We start from the raw sequence: 17,626 nt of genomic DNA on the forward strand, positions 1-17,626 counted from the left end.
CATCTCGCGGCCGACATACACGCGGCTTTATCTGCGATAGTCCCGTTTCTCGGCGCGCGCATCAAGGAAGTCGCGAGAAAAAGAAAAAGAGTTTTCCGCCGGATTCAACCTCGACTGACACCTTTGCTTCAATTTCTCCTTTTAATTTGTATTTTTGTGTTTTTTATTTCTATCCCTTTTTTTGTCTTTCATCGAGCAAGTAAACCTTCGACGGTAACGCGTGTATGTTATGTAGCACAATTTCACAAACAAAATTAGTCGTAAACGAATAATAATAATAAATTCGTAATAATAAAATAATAAATTCGTTCAATAAGAGATGAGTGGGCAATTAAAGACTTAAAGGATTGCCGCGAGCATTAAAGTGACAAATCTGCGCGTCAAAGGAGTGCGAGCGAGACTCGAACCAACTTAGCCGCGACCCGAACCATGGTTCGAGTCTCGGCTAAATCGGTTTGAATCTCGCGTTTTCCCGACGTGTAAATTGATTTATCACATTAAAGCCTGCGGCGGCAATCGTTCGTCTTTAATTGTACTTCTCGGCGTATATTTATATTTTCGCTCGCTTCATATCTTATTCATAAAAATGTGTTCACTCGTTGACGCCCCGCCGAGATGTAAATTACGCTTTCGGGAATTAAGCGGGCATTTATATTCGTGTTTATTATCATCCATACGTACACGAAGTCCGAAACGTAGTCCGAACGTAAATTAACAGCGGTAAGACGTATCGAAGCATATTACGTGTTAATACTTCGCGCAATATCCCGCAATGCTACTTGTAAAGTCATTTAACGATTCGTAATCTCTGTTCCAACTCCTCTCGCGATAAAGCCCGGGATTCGCAGGCTCGGGTATAGTAATCGTCTCACGACGCGAGGCTTAAGACCGCATTTGCGTCGTTGTCTATAATGAAGCCCGAGGTGGCTCCGGTAACTCATTACATAGGCGATGTAATAATATCGTATGACGCATGGCACCCTCGTGTACCGTAAACGCCAATTAGGATAGGACATCGAATTTCCTGGTTATGGGTGCGCCTCCGCCTCGAGACGCGCCTTTTCTTCCTCTCTTTTCCTCTCTGCTCTCGTCTTTCTAAGGATGACGCGCTGTCGAGAAAGAAATAATATTAGCGCGTTACGTACTCACGTTTCTGTGCGTTTCACCGAATTAAAGACGATACTCGTTCTAAAATTTTCACCTATTTTCGAATTCCAAATTTCTCTCGGTCTTAGAGGGAGTTTAAAAAGTAAGCTAGATGCCTGTAATACGTTAATAAGAATAAAGCAGCCCAATACGCAAGGGGAAAGATAATTTTGGGAGGATAGTAAATATCACGCTGTCTTAACGAATAATTGAATATACAGGGCGTTATTTGAATACTGCTCAATGTTTTAGGAGTTTATTTTTCAGGTGATTTTGATGAAGTAAAGTTCAGGCGAACATATCACAGTTCATTTCTTCATAAAATAAATTCATTCGTTCACTTTTCATTTTCATTTCATCAAAAGTCAACCCGTGAAACATTGTACAGTACTTAAGAAACATCCTGATTATCTGCTACGACAGCGTAAAATTGGTTGTCCCTCTAAATTATTTTTCTCTGTGCAATTATTAAATTCGCACGCAATAATACATATGTTACAATAATGTGCAATATAAAGTATATAAAAGCTATAAAATATAAAGTACACCAAAAAATACTTTGTTTAATATAATATAATTTTTAAATATGGGGAGTTACAGTCGTAACGCCACGGATTTGACGTGATACTCGATTGCGACTAGTGCGACTCGTCTGCTCGGTAATAGGAAGCGCAAACATGATATTACCATAAATGCGGCTTACCCGATGATTCAAGCGACGAAGGAACATAACGTACCTTTTATAAGCGCGACCGTCGCACGGAGAGCACACATCCCTCCTGAAATCACTCGCGATCAGCAATTTGTAACTTCCACCTCGACACCGGCCTCGACCGAACCCTGGCGGCAACCCTCGTCGAAGGACGAACGCGAGACCTTCGCCTCCTCGGCCGAAAATTCTTCTTCACTCGCTTTCCCTCTTCCTTCGGCTCGCCTTTTCACTTACAGAAAAAGTGCTACCCTTTTGTTGATACGCGAACTTTCGTTAACGCGAAACGACACGCGACTTTGTTCGAAGTTGTGTCGAGTTATACAATGTATTACGTTACAAAAAATATTGATTCTACGGTCTACGTTCGAATTCCACAAAATGTTATTTGTGATTGATTCAATATGCCTGTAAGATAATCAGAAAACTTTCCTTTTGCTATAACAATCGATAAATAATCGTAAAATTAACATAATATGCAACCTTCTTTTTTAAACCTTCCTTTCTCAAGATTTTGTCTCCTTAAAATGAAGGGAGACAAAATCTTGAGAGGGCTTGAAAGGCTGTTTATTGGTTGTTCAAGCAGAAGAAATGTGTTCAGAGTAGTTTAATAGTGTGCTGAATCAACAAATGTCATTTTGTGGATACGTCTTCTTATTTGAACGTATTTACTCCGCAAAAATGTTGGATATGGATGGAGTCGCCGGGCGACACAAGGCTCAAATATTTGTCGGCAAAAGTCAGTGATCGACGTGACGTTGCGAATAATGTTGAGAACGTTTGTGATACGTATCACTATTGTGAGGAAGTCGTGTACCTGCAGGAATATTCCGTCGGCTGTGCTTGTATGCAGCAAGTTGAAATTGCGCCTGATATGTCCTTAGGTAAACGTGGAAAGTTCGCCGTAGAGGCGCCCATAGCGTCGTGATCAAAGTCTGAATAATAGATAAATTGTCGAACGCGAATATTTCATTATATTTCGCTGTGCGTGGCTTAAGCGACAACTTGTAACTTCCCCTGCCTCCCTCCGCTCGCAAACTTTCCGAATACAATTTGGCAACTTAGCGTCAAAGGCGGGTGTTCGATGGCGGAGTTTTTAACTCGCGTCGCCGATACTTCTGACGGGTAAGTGCATTGTGCTTTTTGTTTCTTATCTACAGAGCTGAGCGCGAGAGGATATCAGAGGTATCGATTTTGATTCTGTTATTACACACTGAGATCAACAATATCTAAAAAAAGAAAAAAGAAGATTTACTACCTCACCTTTCAATATACATTTCCCCGAAGTCGCGAAACACCATGTATATATACGGGCAGACACCCTCAGTCAGCTTCCTCATTATTTTCTCTCCGACGTTCCCGGATTGTTCGCGAACGAATTTCGCCGTTTGCGAACTTCGATTTCCGCGAGTGTTTCGTGTATATTTCATCAAATCGTGCCGTAATCTCGCGGAATAACAGACGACTATTTCGCCAAATATCAACCCAAATATTAACTCAAATCTCCACGTTGCTTGTTCCGCTCTCTCGACCGCCATACATTGCATAATGCCAGGGAATTTCACCCTTCCTCCTGACCGGGGTAAATTCGGGATTGTCGCGGGGACGTCGTCGCTTGCGAGCTCGCGGCGATTCACGTCCGCCACAGTGGCGGTTCGCGACTGTTGCGTGAATAAACTAAATTGCATATTCGACCGAACAATAGTGTGTACACCTTAGGGTGGCGATAAACAACTTTCGTGCACCACCAACGAGAACTCGTACGATTACGCTCGCGCGAAGACCGAAGGCCGAAATTTCCCCGAATTCGTGAAAAACTGTACGAGAGAGTAAATCCGACATAAATTTGATCTTTCGATTTCAAAGTTTTTGAAACTTCAAGTCCCGATAATACTGTAATAAAAATATAATGCTGGGCAGTGGAGGCAAGCAAGATTACTGAAAACGCTGAAAATCCTTGAATGAAGTTTCGAGGTGAGACGCGTGAGATTACTTTAACGGAATTTTAAGTTGAGGATTATTTATGATCCGCGAGTATGGCGATAGCTCTGCGGCGGAATAACGGAATCCATTAAAGTTTTCCCTGTAGGTTACAGTACGCATAATACGATTCGATCTAAAGTCTCAGCCGCGCAGGTCTCGCAACGATTGCTGGAGTTGAGATGCACATATGCTTCGTAATTTATTTACGAAGCGAGCTTGAAATATTTGCCATTTGAAAGCCACTGTGACTCTTGAAATATCAATTGTGTATTTTCTGCTTTAAACTCCAGAATACACCATTGAAATATCACACGGCAGTTTTGAGACATCCTGTGTACATAATATTTCGTCCTGATCTTAACTAGTCACAATCAGTGCCGGTTGTAACAATGTCCGCTGATTTTTGCACTCATCTCGGCTGGAGCCTCGGAGAAACACGGCGGTTTGCGTAATCAAGATTTTATTAGCTCCGCATTCAATGACGTATAATGGAGACGCGACGGATGACAATGACGGTGATCTACGAAATTGCGTATGAAGGACGAGGAGATTGGATTAATTATCCTGCCGGTGCGAGAGAAGACACGTTTGTTGATACCGATCTGTTAACACTAGAAAGGCCGTGGCGGTCGTACGTAACTCCTCCTTCCATCCGGTTATTCTACTTATCTCGAAATTTTCAGTTTAAATTAGCTATCCAGGATCGCGAAACGAGAGCTTTTGCTTTTTTTCATTGTTCGAGAAGCAAATTTTATCTTCTCTCGAGCGCATAAAATGGGAACTCCTCCCGTAATTACGAGAACTGGTCAACCAGTTAATAGCTTACTTGCTGTTTTTAATTATCTCCATAAAAATTGCTTTTGCGGGATAAGAATAGATAGGGAAATATGAAAAGTCGGGGAACATCGGTAAAAAAGAAAAAAGAAGTACATAAAGATAAAATTAAAAAAAAACACACGGAACATACAAAGAAGCGCATTAATAACGATTACGACGAAAATACGACTGTGTGGAAAGGATTTAACTGGACGCGCATGCAGGAGGGGAAATCAAGGACGAAATTAAACGTCGTGCTGTACGGATCACATTAGTAGAGACGATAAAACAAACATTGCGCACAAAGCTGTACCGGCTATCTCGAACATCCGCTTTACTATTTATTTACACGCCTTCGTGTTCTCGGGACTCTCATTTTGCATGCCGTAACGCTCCTGGTCTTAATTACAGGGTCAATCTTGTACAAAGGACTCCAAAGGACCCTGTGATCGATAAAGAGGGGGAGAGAGAAAGCTTAGATACCAGTTGCTTCGCAACCAGTTGCTCCTCTCCGCGAGTACCTGCGGTCGCGGTCGCGATCGAGGCTACGCCGAAAACGATCTCGCTCCCTACTGTGTCCACGGGGAGGACACCGCCGACTCAGGCAGAGTCGGACAATGCGAGGGAAAACGCGCGTGGAGAAGCTCGCGCCTGATCCCGAAGCTCAAGCTCTGCTTCCATCTATCCTCGTGGGGGCGCATCGCCACGCCTCCCGCGTCTATATAAACTCCACGGCCACGGGGAAACCCTCACTCGCACTCCAGTACCCGGTGGTAGTCGAGGGTGGCATTGTTTGCCGAGCGGAGGACGAGCAGGAGCTTTCTGCGTCTGTCGTATCTCGTTTCTCTTTCTCTCTCTCTTTCTCTCTCTCTCGCCTTCGAGGACCTTTCCACCTGTCGCCGGCGAACCTGCGAACGACGTTACGAGTGAGCCGCGTCGTAGGCATGAGGTCCTGTTTGCTGTGGCTGTCTATCCTGTTGGTCGTCCTGGCCGACAGGAGCTTCGCCAGTCCTTATTTCGACGAGGGTGAGTCCTTTCCTTCTCTCGTTTTCTTTTCTCGAGTGTCGGCCATCGAGTCGTCGTGTTCCTGTACGCGACGAGAGCACGAGACGCTCCGCAGGATACACGAGGGAAAATGTCCTCTCGTGACGACTTAGGATATACGCAGGATAATCACGACCGGTCGTCCTCGGTCTCGCGTTTCTCCGGCTCGCGGTGGTGCGCGATGTCGCAGGATTATTTCGTTCTCGCCCGGGTGGTGGGGATCCTGCACGGGGAAATTGTATCACACATTCGTGGACGCGTTTCCTGTGCGAATGCCGGTCATCAGCGGGCGGAAGGAGTCTCGTTCGCGCAGAACGCTGTGCCTCGCGAATTCACCCTCTTCGCGTCGCTCGTGAAAAACGTACACTTAATTGTAGAAAGCTACTTAGCTTCAACGGGATTTTTCCAGGCTAAACGTGGGTAAAATAGAAAAATCAAACGGTCCTTTCTTTTCTCCGTGCAATGTACCGTTCGCGCGGAATATGGCTGAGAATGTAGTCCGCGGATCCCTTTTCGCGCGACGATCTACGCAAATCTTCCTCGACAAGGCTTGTCAGTCAGTGTGTACGTTTGCACTGCGGAAAGTTCGGCGAGAGAGACGCGTCGTCCTCAACTCCTCGAGTTGGCGTTTAATTAACCTTCGCGCGGAAGAGTCTATCTAAGTTGACACTCGGGGAGAGAAAATGTAAACATTGTATTACGATCCGCAATAACAGTCGTTCGCTCGTATTTCGAATTAGGTTTGAATGTTTTACTTGAATCATACGCGATGTTAGATTCGTAATAACGTGTCAGCTGAAAAATTCACGTCTGATTCTAACTTCGGGGATCGTAATGTTTTATCCGCGGTAAGTTCCGAGTTGCGACTGTTAATATAAAGCGCATGTCGTGGAATTGTTCGGAATTAATTTTGATCGGAATCGTTTAATTATTCTCTATAAGATACGAGAGGGAATCTAGAGAGTGGCTGAATGATCCCGATCGGAATCCATTCCGAACAGTTTCATAACAGGTGCTTAGATCTACATGTCCGAGGCGATTTCGATTGGTTCGTAAACAGTAGACGTCCGGGAGACACGATTCCAACGCAAAAAGTTAGTGTCAGGTGAGAATCTAAGGGAGTGCTCTTACGCAACCTGTGTTAAAAAAGCTCGACTCAGCCTACGTACCGAGCTCGGCTCGTCCGAGAGACAGGAAATTCCTCGTGTGGAACGTACTCTTAATTATAGAAAGCTATTTAGCTTCAACGGGATTCCTCACCCCCAACCTAAACGTGGGTAAAACGGTAAAAAGCAAACGGTTACGTCGTTTCTCCTCCTCTTCTGCACGAATTGTATTTTTTAAGAGAATTTTTTCTGTTGTTTTTCCTTTTTTTTTTTTTAGATACTACTATCGCAGCGTGCAATATACCGACAATAAAAATAGTCTTCGCCTCACGTAACATTGTTGAAAATAAACACATTTTTACGCGTTTCTTTTACGCCGTTTTTAAAAAAATACAGACAGTTCCTCCCGTTAATTCATTTCACGCAACTTCTCTCGAGAACGAAAGAGAGTTCACGACCTTTCTGAAGCTAATATGTATGCATGAAATTTTCTATTAAATTTATTCCGTTGGGCGACGGAAATTCTTTCTGTAAAAGAATACACGGAGATTTTCCCGTAAGTACACAACACGTATGCGCGCGTCCGTGTAAACAAATATTATTCTTAAATAAAATTTGAATAGCAAAGAGCGACAAGGCCACAGCAGTTTTGCGCGAGTGAAGTTTCCCAATTGTTAAAATGCGCCGTCCCGTGCGGTCCCGAACTATGAAACTAATATCTGCTCCGCACGATGCTCGAGATCGCTTTAAAATGCTCGTCGAACACACTATCGATCTTTTTATCGCGTTTCCTTCGCGAGACTGAATCTCCCCCGAATCTTATAGCGGTAAACAAGAATTACTATAACGACGATTACATTTCTTCGGAGACGCGCGGCAAACCTCTCGAAAGTTGGCAAACTCTCTAGCTAGCGTATCATAATGTATTTAACGTTACCGGAATTAACCGGAAAGACTTTGAGGGAGGAAAGACTTGGAGCTCGCAGACTCTACCGAGACGCGCGCGCTTTGTTCGCCGACGCGTTGTAATATCTCGAAACTCGCGCTTAAAGCCTGCAAACCCGTCAAAGCGTTGCTTTCGTCTTTCATTCATTCACGACCGCGTACTCAACCGTGGAATTCGCGATTACCAAACGGGGAAAGAGAATACGAGATGAGGGGGAAAGACAGAGAGTGAGAGTTATTAATATCAGTTATTGCGTGTGCGCGAACAAGCGCGATTCGCACAACGATACATGTGTCATTCATCAGCAATAAATCTATTGGAAGTTACTGTAACTTAAATGAATGTATCTCGAGAGCGGGACGATAAACGGAGAATTTTTATACGATGAAGAGAGACAGAGAGGGCGAATTATTGTTATCAGACATGGCGAGTGTGCGATGTTGAGTGCGGTTCGCGTAACGATACACGTATATTCATCGGAAATAAATCTACTAAAAACTATTGAAAGTGAGATGAAAGTATCTCGAGATAGCTGAACAATAAGCGAGAATTTTTATGAAGGAAGGAAAAAGAGAGAGAGAGAGAGAGAGAGAGGGTGAATTACTATTATGAGGCACATCGCACGTGTCCAGTCGAGTGCGGTTCATATGCATTCGTCGGGAGTAAATCTATTAGAAGCTATTGTGAGAGCGAAATAAAAGTAGCTCGAGAGAACGGGACGACAAGCGGGAGTTTTTACAGAGAGGGTGGTGAGAGAGAGAGAGAGAGAGACTCGACGCAAGACAGAGGCCGATAGATTTTTATATCGCGCACCGACGCACCGGATCGCGGCGGTACGTCGCAAGTGATGCCGGTCAATGCATGATCGGACGACTGTGCGCCGATTGAATTATTACGGCCCGCGTTAAAGCCGCCGCACGGTTTAGTTAAACAGCTGCCATCGGTGTAGCGTGGGCGTAGTTCGAAATTGCGGGGTCCACGGAGGTAATAATGATGAATTATGGCCGTCTCGTTGCACACCCGCGAAACGAATTAATCGCGCGCACTGTAGTTAAATGCCGAGCTAAAGCGCATCACGCTATTCGATATCGCTCTTTTAGCGGCCGGAGAAACCGGAAACCGGACGCGAGCGGGTTGAATTTTCGACGTCGCTCAACGTTGCACCACCGTCGGTTTCATCCCGGTGAAATGAATTAGGAATCAAAACGTGCCGGCGTGGCGTACAACTTTTTTATGGCACGTATGCATGGCAGCTTCCGGACGATCGATTCGCTGGAGCTTCCTCGCTTTCTCTTGTTTCATATCTTTGTTCGCCCTACTTTTAAAACGCCGAATATTTAATGGGTGCGTTAATTTACAGATTCGTGTGTACTAGTGGTCTCGTAGTTACTGAGGTTGCGCGTCAAGGAGGATCAATCATGGCGGATCGCGGGCTGATAAATAAATATGTCTGTTCGTTAATTCGATCGACGTTCGTTAATTCTGTCTCTCACTGAGCGCTCTCTTCGATTCAATTCAGACGTAATTAATCCAGCGAATCTCATCGATTCAATGAGTATGGATGGTGATCAGATGGTGATTAGAAAATCATGGTGATTGCGTAAGAACAGTGAGCTCTAATGAAAAAACTATAATCGGCTTCAAGCGGGTCATCATTCTTGGCGATTTAATTACACGTCCACGTTTGCTTTCGGGGCTTCCTTGCGTCGTACGTTGGAATTGTTAATCGATTTCTCGATATCTCGCAAGGTCGGAGACAAGAAGTCGTTCGTGTTGCGTTTCTTCCTCGGTTAATCATAATTCTCGATTATTTGATTCTCTTTGCTTTTACACGTTGTGTTTGCGAAAAGCGACAGATCGCGAACGTTATTTCGCAAAAAAAAAAGAAAAGAGTTATTCGTGACATTTTATATATCGAGAGCCACACACGGCAACATGAATACTGCAAAATGTCACATAATAATTGGATTACTACGTCGCCCGGTGTAAATATGGGTTATGTACTTCCCTCGGTCGACGATAAAATACGGTTTTACTTCGCGAGCCATAAAGTAAAATTTATTCTACTGTCGTTCGCCATATTTTATTATATCCGGGCGCAATAATATAAAACTGCTGATAGTAACAGCGGGAAACGTGCCCTTCGCTGCCAAAAAGGCGTCTTCTTTGGGATTGTGGAATAATAACCGGTACGTTAGTAGTAGAATTTTAACTGAGTGTTCGCGATTTGCACGACACGTATTTCGTATCTCTCATGGTGGTTAGAAAGCACACGATGGCGACAATATTGCGGGTCGAAGCAAGAGATCCGTCCCGTGATTCAGCTTCTTGATGAAATTCGAGGCATGGAAAAATTCTTAAAGTGGATCTTCCTTAACAAATAATGATTGTGACAAGCTTCGAGTAATTATTGCCGATAGATTTTCCACTGAGAGAACGATCATTTCAGCCGAACAGGCAATTCGATATCAGAGTTCCACGATCAAACTCGGTGGCAGATTCAGGACTCGTGAAATTCCCAACTATCCATCGCTCGTAACTCGAGAGAATTTATTTCCGCCACACATCCGAGTCAAAATTTTCGCCCTGTATTAAATTAAATTTAATTGTTATTAAATTAAATCAAAGTTTTCTTACGATTCTACAACAGTAGAAATTAAGGTAGATTATAAATTTAATTTTAATGATATCATTCACTTCTACTTTGACAATGATGATGCTGTTTTCCGTTTTCGTTGTTTTTAGCTTCAAAATAGGTTGTTTTGAAAACTCATATGAATTTAATAATCGAAATATCGAGAGCATTTGTAGCTTCGAAGTAGCATTAAAATTAAATCTCTAATTCGCTTCCTTAATTCGAAGTTTCGGGTCGCTTTTCACACTGAAGAAGTGAACTGATACATTCACGAGACGTCATAAAGCGTCGAAACTCGGAAGCAAATTTAGCAATTTCTCCGCACCGTAAAATTCTAAAATGTCAGACGACTCAGTATTGATCCGCGAGAGCGGATATTGTTATGGGATTGATATCGCGTCTATACAAGTCTCGTGCACCTTTATCTTAACGTTAGTGGCTAATAAAAGGATGACCATGTCGTCCACCATAAGCGTGGGTAATTTCAAGATTTCCTGGTACAGTACACCGTAAGAATATTGAAACATTTGCGGCGTCCCTGGAGTGTTCGCGTAAGAGCGTAGGAAGTGGGCGGCAAAAGGGTGGCGGTCCTTAGATTACCTTAATCCCGGAGGTCGCCGATGGGAATGGCGACGAGGAGGGAAATGGAAGAAGAAGAAAAATAACGGATAGTCGTTGCGCGTTTCGCGCTACGTTTCAGCAAGGTCGACTTCGTCAGGATTATCTCGCGACGATTAATCAACTTACGGCCGGTTGTTCGTTCGCTCTTTACCTGATCTTTGTCCCATCCATATATCATTCTCTCATTTATTTGCGCGCGTGAATCGCACCATTCAATCAGACGATCGTAATTTCGTCGTTTCGCTGCGTTTTCATTTCGACCCGCCGGCGTATAAGTGACACGATAATGCTTTAAGTTTATTTTCTAGCAAACGCGCTAGCAAAAATGCGGAACGTTAATTTTTCAGCACGAAAAACATTTCATTCTGTCCGTTCCGACGCAACGTTCCGTTCCGCCATCGCTTCGCGCCGTGGATAGAACATCTCCCTCGTGTAAACTCCAGAAACGTATAACGAAATTTGTGGTAATAACCTTAATGGATTCTAGATACCATTTTGTCCCGTGTGAGACTGCACGGTAACAAAAACAAAGCAGCGTGTTAATAAAAACGGAACCGACGAGAATGTTAAATACGAGCTCCTCGGCTGTTACGCTGCGTCTTGCAGTCAGTTTAGCACTTTCGAATAGTCTTCCGAACCTGTGCATTTCGCTGGAAGTACTGATATTAAAATATAAGAAGGTATGAAGGAAAAACGATCGTACTTTTTTCTGATTAAATATCTTCCCAGACTTTTACCAAAGTGAAATAACTTCGAAATTTGTCAGTGAATTACACTCGTCGGTTGATTTGCATCTACACCCTCTCTGTAGACATCGGGAGTAGTGTTCATACAAAGCTCGTTCACAGAAAGCTTCGTTGTGCCCCGAAATAGCATTGTATCGTTCGATCGAATGAAATCAGCAAACGCTGGACAAATTCAATTTTGCCGAAAGGAACGACGGGTGACATTCGCTCCAATAGCCGTGCGTCGAACCAAAGGAACGCCCCAGTAGCGAAATGGAGCTTACAATGTCTTTATTTGCTTTGTGTCAAGAGAACGTACATAGAATATTCTTCTATTTTTACGCTCTCCTCTTCTTCAGTGAGGAGTGCCCATTAATCTTTCGCGATCATGGATCGATGAATCACGAGTGTTCGTGGATCTAAGCCGGCGTATGATTAACGATACGCGATGCGAATTACGAAGTATAAAAATGTTACAGATGAGTTAAAAAGATAAGCTACGTTTTTTTAAATTTCTCAATTTCACCACCAGACATCAATATCTGTATTGCCCGCGATGCTTTCGACGTATGTTAGTTGTTCAGGAAAAACTTCGTTCCAGACACACGTGGAATAGACAGTAATAAAATCCGTATAAAGATAAAGTTTTGCCTCATCCCGATTGAAATGCTATCTAACGCCTACGGCTGTTTATTCAATTTTTCCACGGTTAAAGGTCAGACGATTATCTATTTTTAGCCGCCGGTCATCGCTTTGGTCGGCCGACTTGTCTTTTTATGTCTAGCGTGTATTTATTAATAAACAATTTAAAAAGACACATATGTACATATTGCGCGATCGCGACCGAGGCAACCGAGCGGAACAGAGCGAACGAATGTTCATCGCATTAAAACAGACCGTTCGTTTGATTTTTGCAGAAGACGACGGTCTCCAAGCCGGTGGCGACTCGGATTATACGGACAATGCTTTGGAGAATCTGATGCGCGCGGCGCAGCAAAAGTGAGTGGATTTATCTTACTCGTCAGTCCTCGGCTTCATCCTTTACCCGCCTCACACTACTTTCCTCGGCGAGATCTTTTCGTTAATAAAATGTATAATAATCATCATAATAATAACGATATCTAGAACTCTAACTGACCGCTGCGCCCTGCCTCGATGTCTCGATGTCTCGAAAAGGCATTCTCTCGATTTCCCTAATCTCGAGTAGACGTACCTCGTTGATATACTTGTTTAGGCGGGCCTGCATAAGACGCGGCGGCAACTGCGACCACCGGCCGAAGGACTGCTGCTTCAGCTCTAGCTGCCGCTGCAACCTCTGGGGCTCCAATTGCCAGTGTCAACGGATGGGTCTCTTCCAGAAGTGGGGCTAAGCCTCCCCCCTCCCACCCCACCTCCGGCCTTTGCTCCTGTTCTCCTTTCGTTGGTCTTCCTTGAACTCCCCTTGCATCTCGATTGACGTCTCTTTTCCCCTTTCCTTTTTTTTTTCTTTCTCGTTTCATTACTCCGCCGGATTGACTGTCCTCCGACGATGTCCTCCTTCGAGCACTCGGACGTTCCTCCCGTATAATTTCACCCAGCCGATGTATCTGTCTATCCCACGGGCGTACCGGCACGACGTTTTCGACGCTTGCGATTTGTATCCTCGACATAAGACAATGGCCTCGATGATAATACGCTTCGATGAGATCTCCTCTTTCGCGTGTCATAGGTCCTCTCGGTAGAGAGAGAGGAATGCGCACACTATTACGAGATTATCAGGATCGATTGTTTACAAAAAGCGGGGGGAAACTCAGCTGAGATACGTCGACGTTCGCAGAATCCTTCCACGCGCGATTTCTTTGTTGTTTCCCTTTCTGTGAGAAAATCCCTTTTCTCCGGTCTCTCGACGCGCGATCTTTCACGACTACCTCTCTCGCGATATTCGATACCTGGGATACGCTGCACCGATCATTCTCAGTTAGTAGTCGGCTAACGAGTCCTTGTCCCTTCCCGTAGCTCCGGTTACGAGAGACGGATAGGAGGATGGGAGGAAGTGCAGTCGATTAACGAGCACCGGTCTCGGTGCAGCGTCTGATCCTCGCGCTGATTGAACGGCGACTTTTCGGCGGGAATTACCCGGCTCATCGTGTCAAAATGTAACGCCGGGGCTTACGTGCGTTCGTTCCGTTTTCACGACCGCCGTTTTATTCGCCCGACCTCCTCCTCCTACCCTCTCGGGGACTTCTTTTTTCCCTCGTCGTTTCATCCTCGTCAGCGCAGATCGTCGTTGAGCCGACAGCCGGGGATGCCGGGGAACGCATACTGCGCGCTCAAAGGACCTCGATTCACATCAATCGATCGTCCCCTCTGTGCTGCAGCGGCTGCTTCGGATCTTCCGGATGGGACGCGCGAAGAATGCAACCGTGTGAAAATATTTTATTGTAACTGTTTCTTTCCTCACGCTCGGCGCGTTCTTTCTCCGTGACCTGCCGTTCCGCCGAGATAAAAGTCTCGGGGTCGTGAAACCGACGACTAAACTCTCTGTAATAGGACACACACTTGTATCCGGCGGCCATGAGCCTCGTCGTCTGATTTCTCCACGAGTTCAGATAATGCGTATAGAATATATGTGAATGATAAAAATCAAACAAGTTGCGTTTGTACTTCACGACGACGGCACTCTCTCCTCCGGGAATTCGTCAACCCTCCGGCCTCCCTTCTTCGCGAAAATTACGAAAAATAAGAACTACGAAGAAACAGGAAATTGTGAAATTGACGACACGAATAAAATATCGGAAGCATTATGTCACACGTTTGTATTACACGGCAACATTATGCGCGCGAAGAATTGTATCGGTACGAGACTTCGAGTGTGAGATCGGTTTCTATTCTCGCGCGTCGCATCGCTGCCCTCCCACCGACGACCTTGCCGCAGTCTCTTTAACAGTCTCTATCTTCAGAGAATCGCAGCTCGACTTCTATCCGTATATAATAATGTCGAGTATCTCGTAGTCGCCGTCTTCTGGACGACGCGACGTCCTTCCGCGACGAATCGAGCTCGATTCTCTGCGCTCTTCGGCGCCCTTCGCAGTCCTCCTGCGCGACGGCACGGAAAATTGGCACATCGGTGACGAGACGCGCGCGGACAAATTTTGGGAAATTACCGTCCTCTGATTGGAGATTCCTTTCCGGCCACTTTCGCTAATCAGATCGTCGGTAGGTTCCTCTCTCGCCCGTCGACCCGTCGAGGACGATTGCGAACAAGTCGATAGAATTAATTGAGATCGGTGCGAAGAGAGAGAAAGAGAGAGAAAGAGAAAGAGAGAGAGAGAGAGAGAAAGAAGAATGAGAAATAGATAGAAAGATATCTCTCTCTCGACGCTGAGTACGGACACGACGAAATATGTACGCGGAATAAGAGAACGTGAAATTATGTGTATAGTCGCCGACTAATCGATAATTGTTATATATATATATGTCTGTGGCGAATTAACTAAAACACAAAGAGACTATACCTTTTAACGGTGTATACACACATATATATATATAGATACAGACAGCCCGCAATCTACATACTTCTCCGTACTGGCTCTTAAATTTTAAACGTATATACCTATATATATACGCATACGAATTATAAAGTAATACTACAGTAATAAATGTTATGCATTGTATTCGAAGGTGGATGTACACGTACCGATGTATCATGGAAATATAATATATATATATTATATATGTATATATATATATACACACACATATATATGTGGAGAAAGAGTTTCGCTTTTATCGCACGATCCAACGTCGTTTTACCGTCGTTTTAATTCACCGTTAATTTTTAATTTCCCGAACAATGCGAGTCACTTCTTCCCGCACCAACTCCTCCCGAGTTTGTCGCACACAGATTAACGAGCTACTGATTTAATTGCGTGTACGTTAGACGGACTAACGCGACACAATAACGACTAGTTTCGAGATGGCTTGGCTTTTCGAGTTGATTCACGGCTTCAACGTTTTTCCCAGCCTCGATTGTCGCGAGCATAATATAGATTCAAGGCAATTTCCGAGGCAGGCGAGTGTAAGTCGTACGAAAAGCATGAGCGTAAAAAGGAGCGGTTCTTTTTTCTCTCTATCCGCGCCTGCCGAGCCAATTGAGAACCTTCAGAGTCACGATGACCTCTTCCCTCCGCCAGGCCGACGAAGCAACGTCATGCTAGACCTGCAGGGTCAAGTAACTGGATCGTGACGTACGATTTAACTCACAACGCGATTTTCTTGCGGCGAAAGATTACCCAGCAGGTTATGCGCACGTAGCCTTCGTGATTCTTTATATACGGCGATTTTAAACTGTCTGTGTGGAACATAATAGACTCTCTCGCTCTTTCGTACGGAGTGGCTCGCAATTATTTACAGATCCCGAACGATCCACTATTAACAAGGATAATATCGTTTTCTCTCCGGATAGTAAATCTAAATCCATTCGATGAAATGCAAAATATTGAACGACGTGTCGACAGGCTTTTGATTGCGTTGATTCGCTTTATATTAGAAATTGAATTCGCAAAAAACCAATAGCTTATAACCCGGAAACCACCGACGCCGCAAGCATTGAAACAAATAGCACGTTAGTTCGCGGGTCGGTCTCTGGCATCTTTAATCCCGAGAATACGCGCAATGTCCGCAGCACACACGTGGTGGGTGAACAATAAAAATCCTCCATCTTGCTGTGTTTTCAGAACGATGAAAATTAATGACTGGTAGGTAGAATAGAACGATCAGTTTTGCCGCTTCATCAATTCGGAGAGCTCTCTTTTAATTATAGAACTTTATTATTCAATACGCTCCCTTAAAGTTCAATTGATTTTCTTTCAATATACCGATCAAGATATAATAAAATAATGCAATATATATAAATAATATGATTAAAAATATTAGAATATATCATATATTATTATAAATAACAACTTGTTATGACATGTTATAAGAGGGAGAGAGAGAGAGAGAGAGAGAAATATGATAAAATCTAATCTCTAACTTACGTGACGTATAATCGTATATCCTCCGATTCGTTTGTTAAATCAAGATATATGAGATCGAGATATATGGAGATATATGGATACTTATGGATACTATATATATTCCCGCTTTGCGTCTCACGTTCGATATCGTCCTGACGCGAAATCGATGAGCAGCAGTGACGAATGACAGTCCATCGTACGCCCTGCCAATCGGAGTACACATCTAAGACCGAGCCGATCTTGATCCCGATCGGGCGCGGGAGGGAGAAGAAGGTTAAACGAGTTAACCCCGCGGAACCTCGATGACCTACGTCTTCGGTCCGAGTCGACTTTATGTCGTAAATAATCTCCTCGTAGCAATGGGTGTCCCGTTCGTACACATTCTTGAGATATCTCGCCGATTCCATCGTTCCGGCAACGTCCCGTCGTGGCAAAATCATGAAACGCGCGCTCTATGGAAACATGTCCGAGAGCAAGTGGTGCGAGATTGGATCGACAAGACAAACGATTATTGCACGCCCGATGAGTAACGCCGATTTATGAAAGACGGCGCGGGATCCCTCCGAGAGATCTGCTTCAAGAGAATCTGTTCTTTTCATATCGAGAGATTTACGCTAAATTCTTTCATATCAATGACTTACGCTCGAAAGATGACATACTGAGATATCGAAATGAGTACTCAAGTTGAAATTTTGATGCTACTTTGACGCTCTTAAAGATACGTCTACTTAAATGGCATAGACTAATAAAAATCTGTTTTCAAGATACTGACATTTATTAATTTCTCTCTCTTGAACCTTTAATTTTACAAATTTAATTTTAATAGTAATTTAAAACAACTTATTTTGACATTAAAAACATCTAAAATGGAAATTAAAACATCATCATGATAAGAGTC

At 44.0% G+C, this 17,626-nt stretch overlaps 1 protein-coding gene across 2 annotated transcripts; it reads left to right on the forward strand.

Annotated features, from left to right (window-relative positions):
* The first annotated feature begins 5,401 nt into the window (after positions 1 to 5,401).
* On the forward strand, positions 5,402 to 15,048 carry LOC106744034 (U8-agatoxin-Ao1a-like). Of its 2 annotated transcripts, none has more exons than XM_014618431.1 (3): positions 5,402 to 5,680; positions 12,649 to 12,730; positions 12,939 to 15,048. In XM_014618431.1, the coding sequence occupies exons 1-3, from the start codon at positions 5,599 to 5,601 to the stop codon at positions 13,099 to 13,101; spliced, it is 327 nt and encodes a 108-aa protein (XP_014473917.1). In that variant the 5' UTR covers positions 5,402 to 5,598; the 3' UTR covers positions 13,102 to 15,048. The 2 variants fall into 2 exon arrangements, with proteins under 2 accessions (XP_014473917.1, XP_014473918.1); XM_014618432.1 differs by having other exon boundaries at positions 12,966 to 15,048.
* Positions 15,049 to 17,626: the final 2,578 nt, after the last annotated feature.

Source organism: Dinoponera quadriceps, unplaced genomic scaffold, assembly GCF_001313825.1.
Source record: "Dinoponera quadriceps isolate SergipeBrazil2010 unplaced genomic scaffold, ASM131382v1 scaffold1252, whole genome shotgun sequence".
NCBI classification, from domain to species: Eukaryota; Metazoa; Arthropoda; class Insecta; order Hymenoptera; family Formicidae; genus Dinoponera; species Dinoponera quadriceps.

Excerpts from the sequence above, each read along its gene's own strand:
- LOC106744034 (XM_014618431.1), top strand. The coding sequence starts at position 5,599 with ATGAGGTCCTGTTTGCTGTGGCTGTCTATCCTGTTGGTCGTCCTGGCC. Across the intron at positions 5,681-12,648 it reads CAGTCCTTATTTCGACGAGG|AAGACGACGGTCTCCAAGCC; the intron begins GTGAGTCCTTTC and ends TGATTTTTGCAG. Across the intron at positions 12,731-12,938 it reads ATGCGCGCGGCGCAGCAAAA|ACGTACCTCGTTGATATACT; the intron begins GTGAGTGGATTT and ends AATCTCGAGTAG.